General features: G+C 41.0%; 2 protein-coding genes across 6 annotated transcripts in view; one reads left to right on the top strand and one right to left on the bottom strand.

The window, feature by feature from the left end:
* Window positions 1-8,011, bottom strand: part of SERAC1 (serine active site containing 1) — a 46,109-nt gene extending 38,098 nt beyond the window's left edge. For 3 of the 5 annotated variants that reach the window (XR_007355765.2, XM_075126835.1, XM_048844130.2), the window contains exons 1-2: window positions 7,906-7,971; window positions 7,540-7,683 (exon numbers count right to left, since the gene is read on the bottom strand). Coding sequence is in view for 3 of the 5 variants with exons in the window: in XM_075126835.1 (XP_074982936.1) it covers window positions 7,540-7,574 (35 nt within the window). In the remaining 2 variants the exon portion in view is untranslated. Of the gene's footprint in view, window positions 1-7,539; window positions 7,684-7,905 lie in introns of all 5 variants that reach the window. The other 2 variants (XM_048844128.2, XM_075126836.1) reach the window with 2 other exon arrangements.
* A 6-nt stretch (window positions 8,012-8,017) lies between these two features.
* On the top strand, window positions 8,018-16,120 carry GTF2H5 (general transcription factor IIH subunit 5). Its single transcript, XM_048844148.1, has 3 exons — window positions 8,018-8,156; window positions 9,385-9,503; window positions 15,354-16,120. The coding sequence occupies exons 2-3, from the start codon at window positions 9,469-9,471 to the stop codon at window positions 15,532-15,534; spliced, it is 216 nt and encodes a 71-aa protein (XP_048700105.1). The 5' UTR covers window positions 8,018-8,156; window positions 9,385-9,468; the 3' UTR covers window positions 15,535-16,120.
* Window positions 16,121-16,411: the final 291 nt, after the last annotated feature.

Consider the following 16,411-nt stretch of genomic DNA (forward strand, 5'->3'; position numbering starts at 1 on the left):
TGAGAAATCGTTTGGGACCTGAAAAAGCAGGAAAGCTTGTTTTTCTTTTCCAGATTATGAACAAACAGGAAAATGAAGGTGAAAACGATTGAGTTAGCTGCAGAAGCCAATATTTTAAGTTTCTCATGTCGACCTGGCTGACATAGTCTATTTAATTTTTGCGGGTTTTTTAAAATATTTCATTTAACTATTTTAGTTAAAACAATTTTAAAAAAACAAACCTGATTTTAAAAAACTTGAATGTTTAACTAAATTCAAAAATTCATATACTTGTTTTGTTAAAATATTATGTTTGCTGTTGAAGAAAAAAATGCAGAATACATAACACTGTTGTTTTAGTTAAATAAAACAATTTAAATGTCTGTCTGCTGATGTTCTCCTCCTAATTCAGCATGGCAAGAAAATACTCCAAATATTAATGATTAACCTGTTGAATTGGAGATAGTTCATCTCCCCATGACTTCATAAAATCTACTTCAATTCCTTTGGTAAATGAAATAACCAAACAATCATTCATTTTTTGATATAGCTGTAAAACTAATCTGAAAAGCTTTCAAAATAAATCACTTTAAAAATGTATAGTGTGTACCTTCTAAAAATGAAACCTCCATCTCTCTCTGAGTTGTGAAGAATATGTATTAAGGTTATAACAACCAACAAGAATGCACTTTTATGTAGAAATCCATGATTAAATCAAGTCTTCCCAACTAATGATTTAAATCAAATCCACCCTGGTTTCTGGCCAATGGGAGCTGGGTGGGGGGTGCCTGCAAGCGAGTGTCGCACAGAGCCAGACCTGTTGCTGGCTGCTTCAGGGGTGCAGCGTGGTCCACAGTGCCAGGACAGGCAGGAAGCCTGACTCTGCATACCGGCTGCGCGGCTGACTGGGAGGTAAGTCTGTGCCAGAGGTAAGTCTGTGCCCCAACCCCATGCCCCAGCCCTGAGACCCCCCCAAACCTGGAACCCCTTTCTGCACAACAAACCACTCATCCCCGGCACCACCCCAGAGCCTGCACCACCATCCCAGAGTCCTGACCCCTCCCGCATCCAAACCCCCTGCCCCAGCCCTGAGCCCCCTCCCACACCCTGAACCCCTCATTCCCGGCCCCACCCCACAGCCCTCACTCCCCCACCCCAACCCTCTGCCCCAGCCCTGAGCCCCTCCCATGCCCAAACCCCTCATCCCCAGCTTCGTTTGGCCGCGGGCATCAACAATTTTCTTCAACTGGGTCCCAAGAAAAAAGAGCTTGAAAACTACTGGTCTACTACATTGAGAGGTCAGGTATGAAGCAAAATAGATATCTGATGTGAGTACAGTCACCACCGCAACCACAAAGCATATTTTAAGAATATGGAAGCTTTGAATAATTAGTTTTGCCAACGGAACATACCACAGTGAGTCTATCACTGTAGTATCCGAGTGCCTCACAAATACGTGACATACGTAACTACCATTATCCCCATTTATACATGGGGAACTGAGGCTTAGATAGCCACACTAAAATTTTCTCAAATATATAGGGCTAGTCTACACTACCACGCTACACTGGCGCAGCTGACCCGATGCAGCTGCGCCACTGTAGCATATCTGGTGAAGATGGGCTATGCTGACAGGAGAGCACTCTCCCATCGGCATAATTACTCTACCTCAACTAGAGGCAGAAGATATGTCAGCGGAAGAGTGTTTGCTGCCTACAGAGCGTGATGTGGACATCACTTTAAGTCGATGTAACTTGCATCGCTCAGGAGGGTGGCTTTTTCCACACCCGTGAATGTCATAAGTTACATCGACTTAAGCGGTAGTGTAGACAAGCCCATAGGGTTATCTCTTACTCCTCAAGTAGTACCACTGAAGTCAGTGCCACTACTCAAGAAATTAGGTGCCATTCAATGTAAGTAAGGGAATCACAATCTCGCCCAAAGTGATCAAGTGACTTGCTCAAGTAAGTGTCAGAACCGAGAACTGAACCAAGATCTCCTAAGTCCCTGTCTAATGCCTTAAGCTCCAAACCATTTTTCTTATGTACAAATGTGGTACACAGTTCTCTTAAACTGTAATAATGTTCCCTTGTTACCTCCAGAGAAAGAATAATATTGTCTCACCGGGCCTGAATCGCCATGCACTACCCTTCTCCCCTAGTTCGTTGGAGCGATTTAATACTGCTTCTAGCAGAGTTAACTCCTGTGCAGATCTAAACTTGGAAATCCAATGGTATTTGAGTAGCTTCTGCACAGCTCCACTCTATTCTTCACACAAATTTTGAAGAAAACTTCAAATGAAGTGCAATAGTGTCAGTGACACAGAATTTGACTATTATTGGCTGTATTTGATGCAACAATAAGAGATGTGTATTCAGATTCTCTTTCATGTCTTAAATCTCATGTGGAAATCTCAGGATATAACACTAATTAAGATACATGAGAAGCATCACATATTGGGGGAAGCTGATTGTGTTCCCCCTACAGATGTCCCCTTTATGGTCATAAAGGGTTTAAGTGTTACAAAGTAAGTGTTACTCCTTCTACATATAATTTATATGGGACCAATTGCACTAATATCAGGGAAGAGACCAAGATTTAACTGCATTGTCCCAGCAGATATTCACTTGGAGGACAGAATTAACCTCCTTAAAATTAAAATAACTCCAAGATTTGATAATTTTTTTCAACATTTGAAAATTACAATACCAATAAAAATTAGAAGATACTATTCTACCAACTAAGTCTGAAGTAACACTAGGGCTCTGGGCAGTCTGTTATTTTCAGACATGGATTCAAGAAGAGGCAAAGTGCTGTTGGGTAAATTAACTAATTATCATCTACATGGGCTCAGAATCAGATCTGGCACAGAAACCTTATAAGAAGAGATGTATTGGTCAATAAAACTTTATTAAAAACTATCTTAAAGTAACTACCTTATTTCACTGACTGCCCAGCATGTGTCTTATTAGGATTAAACAAACAAATACACTCACAACCATTGGAAAACCAGAAGACAGAGTTAAGGTTGCAGTTCTCAGACAAGATGATGGAAGGCAAGTAGTTGAGGTTCAGAAGTTCGAACTGATGAGTTGAAGGCTGAATGACTTCATTACTTACTTTCCTTGGTTTTTTTGGTTCGTGTTGGTGGCATATGCAACCTAGCAACCTTAACCAAAAGTTTAAGGTGTTTTTTGTAGGGGAATTCTATATCCATATATAAAAAGCATAATTGAAGATTGAGATATGGCACATCCCCTGCAGGGAGTGGAATGAATCATTATGGAAAATATAATCAAGTTGTTCAGAAAGATTTAAAAAACGATTAATGAGAAATTGGTTGAATGCTTAATAGTCAAAAACTGTGTACAGGTTCCTACATAGTATGTATACCGTACATACTATAAAAATTAACAAAATATTATAAAAATATCAAAAACTGTGTACAGGTTCCTACGTAATATGTTCATATCCAGTTTCACAAGGAAGTGATGGGAATCCAGAAGAGATGTGTTGCCAATCATATTATATGTGGCACTTTTTACACAAGTGTGATTGTTCTGTGTGCATTACAGTTTGAATTTTGGTAATCAAATGGGTTCAAATGGATCCAATAAGACAAGAGACCCAATGGAGTCAATACATGGGAAGATCTGGCAATCCACTATCACACAATGGAAAACCACTCTGACTTTTGATCACAACAGTAATCAAATATATATATATAAACTAATACGGAGACTTTATGGCAAATCCTAATAGATGTTCAGAGTCTTTCCAGAATATTTGGAATATGTTTCTTCCAATGTAGTGATGGATTCCATAAGAATACTAAGGTAGATTCCAAACCTAGGATTATTGATAATACAGATATGGTATGCTACCTTAAAATATAAACAAAACAAAAATTATAATATGCCGCTAGGTACACTGCGGTAACAACACAGATTTATTATTTTATTACAGGAAAGAACATAACATAAGAATGGCCATACTGGGTCAGACCAAAGGTCCATCTAGCTAAGTATCCTGTCTTCTGACAGTGGCCAATCCCAGGTGCCCCAGAGGGAATGAACAGAACAGGTAATTATCAAGTCATCCATACCCTGTCACCCATTCCCAACTTCTGGCAGACAGAGGCTAGGGACACCATCCTTGCCCCCGCTGGCTAATAGCCATAGCTGGACCTATCCTCCATGAATGTATCTAGTTCTTTTTTGAACCCTGTTATAGCCTTGGTCTTCACAACATCCTCTGGCAGAGTTCCACAGGTTGACTGTATCATTGGATGTTTGTATTCATATACTTATGTAAGCTGCATTATTGAAGACATTAATTTCTAAAATGCATTTAAACAACAAATGAGTACTATCAAACATCTGTTCAACAATTAACTAATTATATTGGGAATATAAAAGTGCCTTTTAAATAAACAAGTGTCAAATTAATTCACCATATGACCACAGTTCTTACTAACTCAAAATGACAAACTAATGCATGCACACATTGACAGCGCTCCCATATGAAAGGTCTTTATGGGCCTGATCTTGAGGGATGCTGAGCACCCGTAACTCCCAGTTAATTTAAAGTAATCTCCAAAGGGAAAAAAATAAAAATGGGCTTGTGCCCCTTTTTTGTATTTGTTAGTTTCTGATTAATAATGTTCCACTTCTTCCAAGAAAAAGAGGCAGTTGCTTGGTGTGATGAGTTGGGGAGTCTTATCTGTACAAATTCTAATAATATGGAGTTGTTGCTATGAAAATTGTTATACCTCTATAGGGATTTCAACACTGCTGGCAAGACCCTGTCACATCTTCCCCAGACCAGCAACAATGGAGAGTCGTCAATCTTAATAATTATACTCTGACCGCACAATAATTATGATAAGGAGGGTTCCCAAATTAGGAAATGAGTTCTCTCCAACTTCCCTCAACACGGGGCTGGAGAATGGAAGTTCCTGAAGCAGGACAAAGAGACAGATGACAAAAGCAGGTTATAAAAGTCGCACCAGGTCAAGACTTGTATAAACATAGGAAGTTGTGAGGGGAAGAGGATGGACCAACCAAGGTCAGAGAAGGCATGATGGAGAGAGAAGGCCCAGTGTTTCAGACTATAAACCATGCACTGGAACAGAAAGACTCTAGATAGTCCCAAGGGACTCTGACCTAACCCCAAAGAATACTCTGAAGTGGTGAGGAAACTGAGGCAGGGAATTATATGAAGGGTTTATTATTTTTGCAAAGATCTGCATATGTCTCATGCTATTAAAGAGCAGAATTGTGAGTCCCGTGGAAAGTCTGTATGTGTTGTGTGCCACACCTTACCACATGGTCCTTGAAGAGATAAACCAGAAGGCTCACATCTTCAGGTGGAGACATAGGAGAGGGTGTGTTTAAACAACAGGAGGATTGCCCTGGTTCTAGGGGCTGCACAGGGGGCCATGTGGTCGCAGCTTTCAGGAGGGGATCCTAGATAGAAGCTCTGCACCTCAAGTGTGTGCCTACAGATCCCAAGACATGGACCGTGCCTTGCCTCTGTTAAGACTGCAAATGCTTAAAATACTTGAGGATCCAGCAGCTAGGTAACCTCACAGCAGTCTGGCGAGCAGCCAGGAAGGGGACACTCAACTGGACCTGTGACACTTGGTTCCTTCCCTTCAGCTCCCGCAATGAAGCTTGGGTCTTCTGTTCCCAGAAAAACCTCTATAGTCCTGTCTATGCTAAGGAGGCTTTAGAAAAATTTCCTAGCATTACTAATATCAACTTAATTCAGCCATACCATAGATAACAGCAGCAGCCAGCAGGCTATTTCCTCAGCACTGTGATATCTAATCCTGCACAAAATAAGCCTAAACTGGTGAGGGAAGGGGCAGAGTGAAGGCACTTTGTCTATATGAGCATACTCAGGTACAAGCTGAGCAGCAAATCTGGACAGGGCAGGTGATTTTGCATGCCCCCCTCCAAGTCGCCTCTGACAAGGTGCTGAAAAGATGGCTGGCAGCTGGCACGCTGTCTACACTACAGTTCTCAACATTGCTAACACCAGCTCCTCTAAACCAGAGTATGCATTCACTTGATACAGGGCAGACAAGGCCTACGCTGACTGGAGAACTAGTGAAAGGATGTCACAAGACTCAAGAGAATGAAAACTGAGCAAAATGAGAGTATCTATAAACTCTTCACCATAGGTAGAACATGCTACTTGAGTGGTTATTAAGAATTAAGTGGTTAAGAAAAAGATGCACTGCATTATGAAAGGTATTGCCTTTTTGTTGGGTCTCTCGAGACACGATCAAGTTTATGGTCTAATCCTACTTTCAGAAAGATTTTTATAATACCACTTGATCATAGTCTGTAATTGCAGTAAGCACAGTTAATCTGTAACAGAAAACACTGCAGTTCCCCGCAAGCATCAGAAATTTCATTTGAAAACACAAGGCTAAAGTCAATGTCATTCCTTTGTCTTCAGTGGGCCTTGTATCAGTCCCCTAAGGGGCAATATTGCGTAAGAGCTCAGAAGAACAAGACAGACAAGGTGGGTGAGGCAATATCTTTAATTGAACGAACTTCTGTAGGTGAGAGAGAGAAGCTTTTGAGTTCCACAGAACTCTTCTTCAAGCAGAAGAATAAGTGGTTACTCTAGGCAGGAGAACAGATCTGTCTCCAACCCAAAAGTGTAGTTAGCATTCTGCCTGTTTTCAGCACAGGGTTTAGGGCTGTCAACTGTTGGAATTTAGGACAAACATGATATTATGATAAGACAACACTCCCTTTGCCAAAGTCATTTGGGGTCCTGACAGTTTTCCACTAAAATTAGGAGAATCCCAGAATCTCTGGGATCATGCTCTTGGGCTGCAGGGAGGAAGAAGTATCAGTCTCAGGCAGTTTTATAGCTATGAAACATCCAGATGTCACAACGACAAAGAGGGAACAACCAGACACTTTAAAGATGCCATGCAAAGGGCTGGGGGGAAGAGGGGGGTTATGCCTTTTTATTTCTTTAAAACATGTTAATGAAATCTAAACGATTATTTTTATTTATGCTTTTTCCCCACCCCTTCTTCACATTATTCCTCAGAGACTCTACAATGGCCGGAAAACTAGCAAAGCAGCAGACAAGAGTCAATGGAGTGAAAGCTGAGCAACTCAGAGGGGAAGTGATTTTTAGTTAGGGTACTCAGGACTGGTTATTTTTGTTGCCTTCATTAAGTGCTATTTACCTCTCTCTCTATTGTGAAAACTACAGTAACTATTTATTCTTATCCTTTGGCTCCTATCTTTTTAACCAGGGCCTACCCTTATCCCACAACTGCTTACTTTGCTTAAGAGCCTTTGGTAAAGTACCTTGTCAAAGGTTTTCTGAAAGTCCAGTTACACTACATCCACTGGATCACCCTTGTCCACATGCCTGCTGATACCCTCAAAGAATGCTAATAAATTGGTGAGGCATGAGTCCCTTTTCCAAAAGCCAGGCTGCCTCCCAACATACTATGTTCTTCTATGTGTCGAATAATTCTGTTCTAGTTCCAACCAAGTTGCCTGGTTCTGAAGTGAGGCTTACCGGCCTGTAATCGCCAAGATCGCCCGGGAGCCCATTGCAAAAACTTCATTGAGCTTCTCCACCACAGCCTTGTCTTCCTTGAGTGCTCCTTCGGCACCTGGATCGTCCAGCGGCCCCACTGACAGTTTGCCAGGCTCCCCGCTGCTGTTGCAGTTTACAGTTTTGTTTGCTGTTAGTTTTAATCTTTTTTTCTAGTTGCTCTTCCCATTGTTTTCCGGCCTGTCTCATGACACCTCCCCACGATCCTGCCCGGCCCCCCCTGCAGTCCCCCCCCCCAGCACAGGGGCTGCCAGAGTCGCTCCCCTCACGTGAATGGGCCAACAGCCCCGCCCCCAGGCTCGCTCAGCCCCCACCCCCGTTACCTACCCCGCTCCCGGGCCGCCTCTGCCTCTGCCTCTCCCAGCTCCTGACAGCTGTCCGCGACGTACCCGTGTGTCGTCAACACGCAAGGAGGCCCTCACCCAATCCCCGTTTAGCCCCAGGGGCGGGGCAGGAAGAGAGCCGTGCCCGGCCGCGCCTGCGCACGGCCGCTGTGGCGTCGCCGACGCTCTATCTCCTGAGAACCCGCGCGGCTGTCGGGCTCGTAGCCCGTTGCTCCGTCGTCAGGGAAACCGCAGGTCGGTGGCGGGGGGCGAGCGAATGGGAGCGGGCGTCACTCACCACCGCTGCTGCCCCCTCGCGCAGTGGAGCCCCGCCCCCTCCCGGAGCTTGGGCGGCTGCCGCGCCGTGCGCAGCCCCGTAGAGCTCACCGGCCCCCCGCCTCCGCCCCCCCCACCCCCACACACAACAGGGCCCTCCTGAGCCGGCCCGCTGCCCTGCGGCTGCAACCGACAGACCCGCCCGCTGCGCAACATGGGGCTCGTCTGCGGGGAGCAGTAACGGGGGCCAAGGGGGGCTTTGTACAGCCGCTCCCCTGCGGGACGCTCGCTGCTGCCCGCAGACCCTGCTGGTGCGCGCTCGGGGTTCCCTGGGGCGCTGCAGTGGCGTCGTGCTGGTGTCGGGGGCACCGCGTTGCCGCGCACCAGCAAACGTTGCAGAGAGACTGCTCGTTGCAGTGTATACCGCTGTGATGGGCAATATACAGAGAATGTACATTCCTTGGTACAGTATATACTAAAAGAGCTCCAACCTCTCCCCCCCCCCCCAATTTTTGGGGGGGCAAATCTTTGTAAAACTTAAACTGCTAAAAATAAACCCTGACATTAAATTAATAACCCCCCCCAAAAAAAAAAAAACCCAGAAGCACTACTTACGATATTCCAAATCGGTAGGGGCTTGGCTACACTTACATTGTATAGCGCTCTAACTTGCTGGCTCAGGGGTGTGAAAAATCACCCCCCTGAGCGCAGCAAGCCAGAGCACTTTAAAGTGCTGGTATAGACCGGCTCTGAGCGCTAGGAGGTGGATTACCAGGAGCGACCACACTCGCACTTCAAAGCATTGCTGCGGGAGCACTCCTGCGACAGCGCTTTGAAGTTTCCAGTGTAGCCCTGCCCTATGTGTATTCTTTGTATGACTCATTTAAATAATCTCTGTAATTCTTTATAAGCTGGACGATATTAGTAACTACTACGTTTGTTCCATTACTGTAACACATGAAACCGCCTCCTCCTCCTCATTTGTGGTATTGTAGAAAATGTATATATTGAAAATGTGACAATATCTTCTCTAAAACTAAGATTAATATGTAGACTAGGGCTTATTAATGTATGTAGGTTTTTGTTTACATTTTCATGTCATTATCACAAATTTTACAGTGACTTAAAAGTATACAGGGCCAAATTTTAATGGTCACTTTGGTCAGTGAAAAAGTTGTAACATGATTTTTTTCCCCCCTTTTTTCAGTTTCTCTCTGGTTACAAGCAGAACCCAAAGCAAGATCTGTTTTCATTATCTGCCACATCTGGGCTTTCTAAGTGTGTTGAGAAGATGGTGAATGTCCTGAAGGGTGTTCTTATAGAATGGTTAGTAGTTAAGCTGAATTTCAACTGAACACGTTTCTTATTTGTTTAGTGCCTAAAACATCCTAGACACTTTACGGAACATGTAGAAGCCTCACTCCCTTCATCTTTTCTCCCCCTTCTCTCCCACTGAATAGAAGTCCTGCACAAATTCTGCTTAGACCACTCTGCAACTGTTTGCAGTTTATAATCTAGAAAATTGAATTTTATTTAGTCTGTAAATTATTGCTTTCTATACAGTAAATGTATACCACATAATCTAAACTGTTGCCATTAAATTCTAACTTAAGGGCCAGACCCTCAATTATCCCCAAAATATAGACAACACAAGTCAGGGTTTGACATCCACTTCATGGCCATGATCCTGATTGTACTCCACACATGCCTTCTACTGTGTGTTATGTTATACTTAAAACTTACTTATACCAGCATAACTGTTGTGGTCAAGAATGGGGAAAAAATCTACACCTCTAGAGACATAGCTACGTTGAGAAAACGTAAAGTGTAGATGCAGCCAAGCTGACAGAAGAGTGTTGTTGGTAGGGGAGGTAGTGTTTCTGTGCCAGCAGGAAAAACTCCTTTTGGTATACCCTGCATCCGCACTGGGATCTGTAGTATAGTAGTTCTAGACCACTGTCAGGACAGTCCCAGGGTGATCCTCCCTGGGCTACTTAGTTTTTGTGGCCAGAGTTCACAATGATAAGGTGTGAAGTGTTCACAGTGCTTCTGAGGATTTGTCCCTAAGGGCCTGATACTGCACCCATTTAAGTGAGTGGGAGTGTTGCCTTTGAGAGAATTTGTCCTTAAGTAACCAAGACAGCCAAAAACTGTTAGTGTTTTGTGAAGTTAAATATGGTGACCCAATATTAGAAAGCTGTGAGCCATAGCTATACTGTAAAATAACAAGTAGCATACTGCACTGTTAACAAATATCTTCAGGCTGCTTCATGGAATTATTCCAACACTTGCTACATTCTCTCCTTTTAACTCTTTCCAGTAGTATTTCAAACTGTTCTTGCTTTTTTGTTAAAGTATTTGTTCTATATGTACTTAAACTCTAGTCTCTGAAAGAACTGTTTTCCTTAGGAGTAAAAATCTGATCAGCGGGAGAAGGTGAAAGGGTGGGAACAGAGGAAAGACATGTGGAAGACATAGCAAGGGGAAGGTCTTTCAACCAAAATGTAGTGCTGATCCCTATAATATAGTTATTTCTGCTTTCAGACAAATCAGGCAAAGAGATTGTTATAGTTTTAGTGACGACTAATAAAACAGAAAAGTCAGAAAATTGAGGTTAGTGACCATGTAATTCAATTGTCTTGAGCTATTATAGTAAACTATGCCAACAGGTTTATCTTCCGCTAACAAGCCAGGCCAGGAAGTTAGAGTCTCAGACAAATGGGAGCAAAACATTTAAAAATAATGTTTGTCTTTTATATAGACACTCTTAGCATTTGCTTGTCTATTCACACATTAGTTCCATGCTCACAGCCCTGCCTAATATTAATGTGGAAAAAGCATGAGAGTAGCATAGCAGCTGCTAGCGGGACTTGTCTGCGTCCCAGTCCTGTACGTCTTCATTGTCAGGCTCCCAGCACCCAGCTGCTCTCCGGTGTGACAGGTATGAAGATCCCATCACTTAGCTGCTTTTATAAATATTTTTGAGTCCAAGATGGACTTTGAACCTACCGCAGTGGTTCTCAAACTGTGGGTCGGGACCCCAAAGTGGGTCGCAACCCCCTTTGAATGGGGTCACCATTCAAGGGTTGGCTTAGGGCTTCATCCCTGGGTGGTAGGGTTCAGGTTGCAGGCCCGCTGCTTGGGGCTGAAGCTCTTGAGCAGTGGGTCTCAAAATTTTTTTACTGGTGACTCCTTTCACACAGCAAGCCTCTGAGTATGACCCCCCCCTAATAAATTAAACAAACATACTTTTTTATATATTTAACATCATTATAAATGCTGGAGGCAAGCAGGGTTTGGGGTGAAGGTTGAAAGCTCGCGACCCACATGCAGTAACCTCGTGACCTCCTGAGGAGTCCCGACCCTCTGTTTGAGAACCCCTGCTCTTGAGCTTCAGCTTTGGCCCCCCTGCCCAGATCACTGAAGCTTAGGCTTTGGCCCTCCCACCTAGGGCAGTGGGGCTTGGGCAGGTTCAGGCTTCAGTTCCCCCTCCTGGGGTCGTGAAGTAATTTTTGTTGTCAGAAGGGGGTCATGGTGCAGTGAAGTGAGAACACCTGACCTACAGTATTTACTGTGCTACGAACCAGTCCCCATCCACCGTTTCCACAAAGCTAGCTGGACAAGCTTTGCCAGTTGCTGTCTTGCTGCTCACAGCCAGCTCAGGGAGTATGCATGGAATTCTGTGCTAGCAGAAGTCATAGAACTGTTGTAAGGGAATCTAATTCCTTAATATTTTTTCAAATTAATTTTTTAGAACTTGTGAAAGGTGCCAGATGGACAGCACTGGAAACTGAAGTCATCAGTTAAAAACAAAAATGTTTGAATTTTGTATCTATAAACAGATCAAAGGAAAATTTGGCAAGGCACTGCAGTTGCAAGTTTCCCCACCCTTTTAATGTGCATGCTAAGCCCTGTTCCAGAAGGACCACGTCAAGGATTAGAATATAGTTAAGTCTTCATGTACTAAATGGGTAAAGCCCTTCTGCTATAACCAGGGTGGATTTGATTTTAATCAATGGATTTCAATCATGATTTTAATCACTATAGTCAGGAAGACTCTGTTTAATCTGTTTTCTACATAAAAGTGCATTCTTGTTGATTATAACCTTAATACATATTCTTCACATCTCAGAGATAGATGTAAGTTTCATTTTTAGAAGATACATTTTTAAACAGTGATTTATTTTGAAAACTTTTCAGATTAGTTTTACAGCTACATCAGAAAATAATTGGTTATTTCATTTATTAAAGGTAACTGAAGCAGATATTTATGAAGCCATTGGGAGTGAACTATCATTAATATTTGGAGAATTTTCTTGCCATGCTGTAGTAGGAGGAGAACATCACCAGGCAGACATTTAAATTGTTTGTTTTTTTTAGTTAAATAAATGTTAAGTATTCTGGATTTTTTTCTACAAACAGCAAACATATAATATTTTAACAAAACAAGCATATGTCCCTCACTTCTCACATTTATCTCCAGTCTTCTTTTCCTTGTCCAGATCTATTCTTCCCCCAACAATCTTCTATTCATTGAACTTTTTGAAACTTTGCACTTTTAGAGAGACGTAAGGGATTACTCTGTGTACACAAATTTGCAGAGGGACAATAGGGGTGAGGTCTGTTATTTCTCACCTCTGTTATTTCTATAAAAATTTTTTTGCTGTTAACAAGTATGTTACCTCTGGAGACATATATCCACAGTTTGAGAACAGCAAAATTAAGCATCTCTGATGGTATCTTCTAGACTAATCTAAAAAGATTAACCTAAATAATCTATACAGAAGTCCCTGGAATCCCATAAGATTGGGTCCCTAATCTATGAACTTTTGGAACTCATTTACAAAAAACTTTTCTTAAGTATAACATGAATATATTGTCTCATGCTATAGAATTAGAATTTATAATCCCTATTCCATGATGAGGTATCTTTGAGCTATAATGTATCTTAATTAAAACTATCTTTAGATAGGTTTTTTCCTGCCTCAAAAAGCATTTTATCAAAAAAATCCAATTTAAATAATTGGATTTTTTTTTTTAAAAAATCATTGATTTTTATCCACCCTGGCTAGAACTGCCAGAAGGGCTCCAATTAATGCCAGTTGTGTTGGTTTTGTGTTGATGTGGACATATGTCCCATGAGATCTGGCCTGAGACTACTAACTCATTTTCAACAGATCACTAAACACAAGCAAGCAAATGCTAATAATTATCTGGCACTAGCAGTTTGGATCGGTAACCTGCCGTTGGATGAAGTTCAAAAGGAAGACAACTGGTTATGGAGGAATGATAAATAATATATAAAGAAGCACTTAGGGTATTCAATTTTTCCACCCTCTATTTTATATAATCTTAAATTTCTTTCCGGACATGCCAGTGCAAATGAGTGTAACCTCTTTAGATGAGCTTTAAGTTAGAGGCTTTTTCACTTTTTTGGCTTCAAAATTAATCTGTATCTTGCAAACTTCTTCCTCACTCCAGTCATGTTTCTATGTGTTTGAGGCCAATATCTAAAAGGATTTCTACATTGTGTAAAAAGTTTACCTTCATTTTGTGGTACACAGTTCACCCAAATGTGTGGGTTGTTTTGTTTCCTCCCATAGAAGGTCTTGTAAATATGGTAACTGGTACTAATATCGATTGCAGAACTTGCTAAATCTTATTACCTCCTTTCTGTCAGATAATATAATTTCTAATATAAATAATGGTTTCTACTAAAAGATTCTGAGCCCCTTAGTTCTGGACATCTACTGTTCCAGCATTGACTACTGCACCAGAACATTCCAGCTGCCAGAATCCAGAGATTAGTTTACAAGTGCATGATTTCACTGAAGAACGCTTTTCCTGACTTGTGTAAAATATATTAAATAAGTGCTGTGTTCCACTGATTTATTTATATATTCCTGTCAAGTCTAAACTGCTAAATATATCAGTGGAACACAGCACTTATTAAAAGTCTAATTTTAAATTATCTGGTCACTTTGTAATGTGGTTATTATAAAGATTGCCCTTCTGATGATGATACCTACACCTCAGCTCAATAAATACTGTTTATCACTGATCCTTTAGCTACTCGCATTTAAATAAAACCTGAGAGCCCCAGAGGAGCTAGGTAAGGTGTCTAGATAAGGTATTGAGAAATTAACTTTCAAACACTACCGAAAAAACTACAAAGTTTTGGAAAATACAAAGTATTGGATAATTAAGGATTTACTGAGAAACTCTTAAATTCCATTGTGTTTCAGGTACAATACTATTTCATGCTATACTGTACTTAGGGCCCTTCATTTTTAGTTTTTATAGAAAAATTCTCAGGTTTTACAAAGGCTATTATACAGTTTTTACCCCTTGTCATCCAAATTTTGGACCACTCAAGTATATGAAAAAAATGGATTATGTTCAGAAAATCAAATACACATTGGGTAAATGTTTGTGCTAATAATTAAGTGTAAATGCAAGGCTGTTAAAGACAGTGTAGTGCAAGGCACATGCATATGTACAGTTCATGAAATAAACCACAGAATTAAATTGCTTTTACTTTCAATACTCTTACTTTTCTCTATTTTTTGCTTTTTTTTTCTTGTCCTCCCATCACCCAGTATTAATCTGATATTTACTTGGACAACTGTGAAGTTATTTTTTTGTGCTGCTTTTCATCCATGTTTTTAATTTTTGTAACAAACACCAAAATTCCCAGAAATTTTTAAACAAAATCAAAACTGAAAGCAAAGGGCCTTGGCTATGTCTATACTATTTATAGCTAAATCAGGCTAGAACAAGAATATGTAAACTGAGGATATTAAGTGTTCAGCAAAGACAAATGAACCTTAAACTCATTGTTCATGTTTTACTAAGAACGTATTTTATAATACCAATATAATCACTAAGTATTCTCTGCAAGTCAGGCAACCAGTTTTCTTCCTCCTGGGCTCTTTTAGCTGGTCACAGTTTAATTTGTGAAGAACTCCAAAAGGGGCACTATTACTTAAGAATAACTTTTAGAAAAGCCTTTCTAAGATGATGGATATAGGCAACAAAGAACTTTTGAAAATGAGGATGCTGCTTAGGAAGCAGTTTTCACGTTCCATTATTCCAAAGTTGTTTTACTTACTGCTGTGTTGCTGTATTGCGTCATATGGCAGTAATATGGATTCTGGTGCATGTTTGTCTCTACAGTGATCCAGCCATGAAGCAGTTCCTGCTGTACTTGGATGAGTCAAATGCCCTGGGGAAGAAGTTCATCATACAAGACCTGGATGAAACACATGTCTTTGTGTTAGCTGAGTTGGTTAACTTCCTCCAGGAGAGAGTGGGCGAGTTAATGGACCAGAACTCTTTTCCTATAACACAAAAGTAAAAAGACTAGAAAGCGAATTGACTATTCCGAAATTGCAAGCAACACACAGGGAATCAAGAGTTTTATTGTTCATTCTCTGCGTGACTGATTAGGGAGTCTTAGAGAGAAGACTAACACTTTTGTTACTATAACAAAATGGATTGTTTCCATAGACTAAATACTTTTGAATTGGCTTTTTGCCATTTTGGGGGAGACTTGAAAGACAGGATACCTTTCAGAGTTTGCTAGTCTGAAGGATTTTCTGATGCTTAGGGGTTTTTTGTTTATTTTCTTAAATACCATGTGTTCCTTTAGCCTCTTCCATTTCTTTTCTTGTCAAATTACATTATCTTAAAACGGGGGGTAATGGTTTATTTATCAGCATTTCCTTAGAATATTGTGTGGATTTCACATTCCTGCAGTTGAGATTAGAGCAGATTATAGTATGATTGACTCTGATTAAACCATCTGTATTAAAATGTTACTTTGTGTGACTGATAACACCCTAAGTAAATTGAGTGCATGATGATATGGAGTACTTAGCTTTTATTTTTAAAATATTTGATGTACCAAAATAAATAAAATGTTTTCCCCTCAGTTTGTTAAATGTTGTTTACCGATTAATCATTTGCTAGCACAGCCTTGAGACAGTTACCTAATTCATAGTTCTGTATTTTTTAATTAAAATATTTGTATGGAAAAACAAAATACACCAATGATTATTAGATTTAAATGGTTGCTGAACTGAATACCAGCAACAGCAAATAAGGAGGAGAAATGTGCCTGTAAATGGTGGTCAAATAGCACTTGAACATGTAGCAAATTCTCTAAAATAAAGTGCATAAATAGGAGGTTAAATAAGCAGTCTGTCTACTTAAGACTATGGTGGAAGCTGACA

Source organism: Caretta caretta, chromosome 3, assembly GCF_965140235.1.
Source record: "Caretta caretta isolate rCarCar2 chromosome 3, rCarCar1.hap1, whole genome shotgun sequence".
Lineage (NCBI taxonomy): Eukaryota > Metazoa > Chordata > Testudines > Cheloniidae > Caretta > Caretta caretta.

Bases quoted from the DNA above. Each gene is read 5' to 3' on its own strand.
- GTF2H5 (XM_048844148.1), top strand. From the start codon at position 9,469: ATGGTGAATGTCCTGAAGGGTGTTCTTATAGAATG. The intron at 9,504-15,353 runs GTTAGTAGTTAA...TTGTCTCTACAG, and splicing joins AAGGGTGTTCTTATAGAATG to TGATCCAGCCATGAAGCAGT.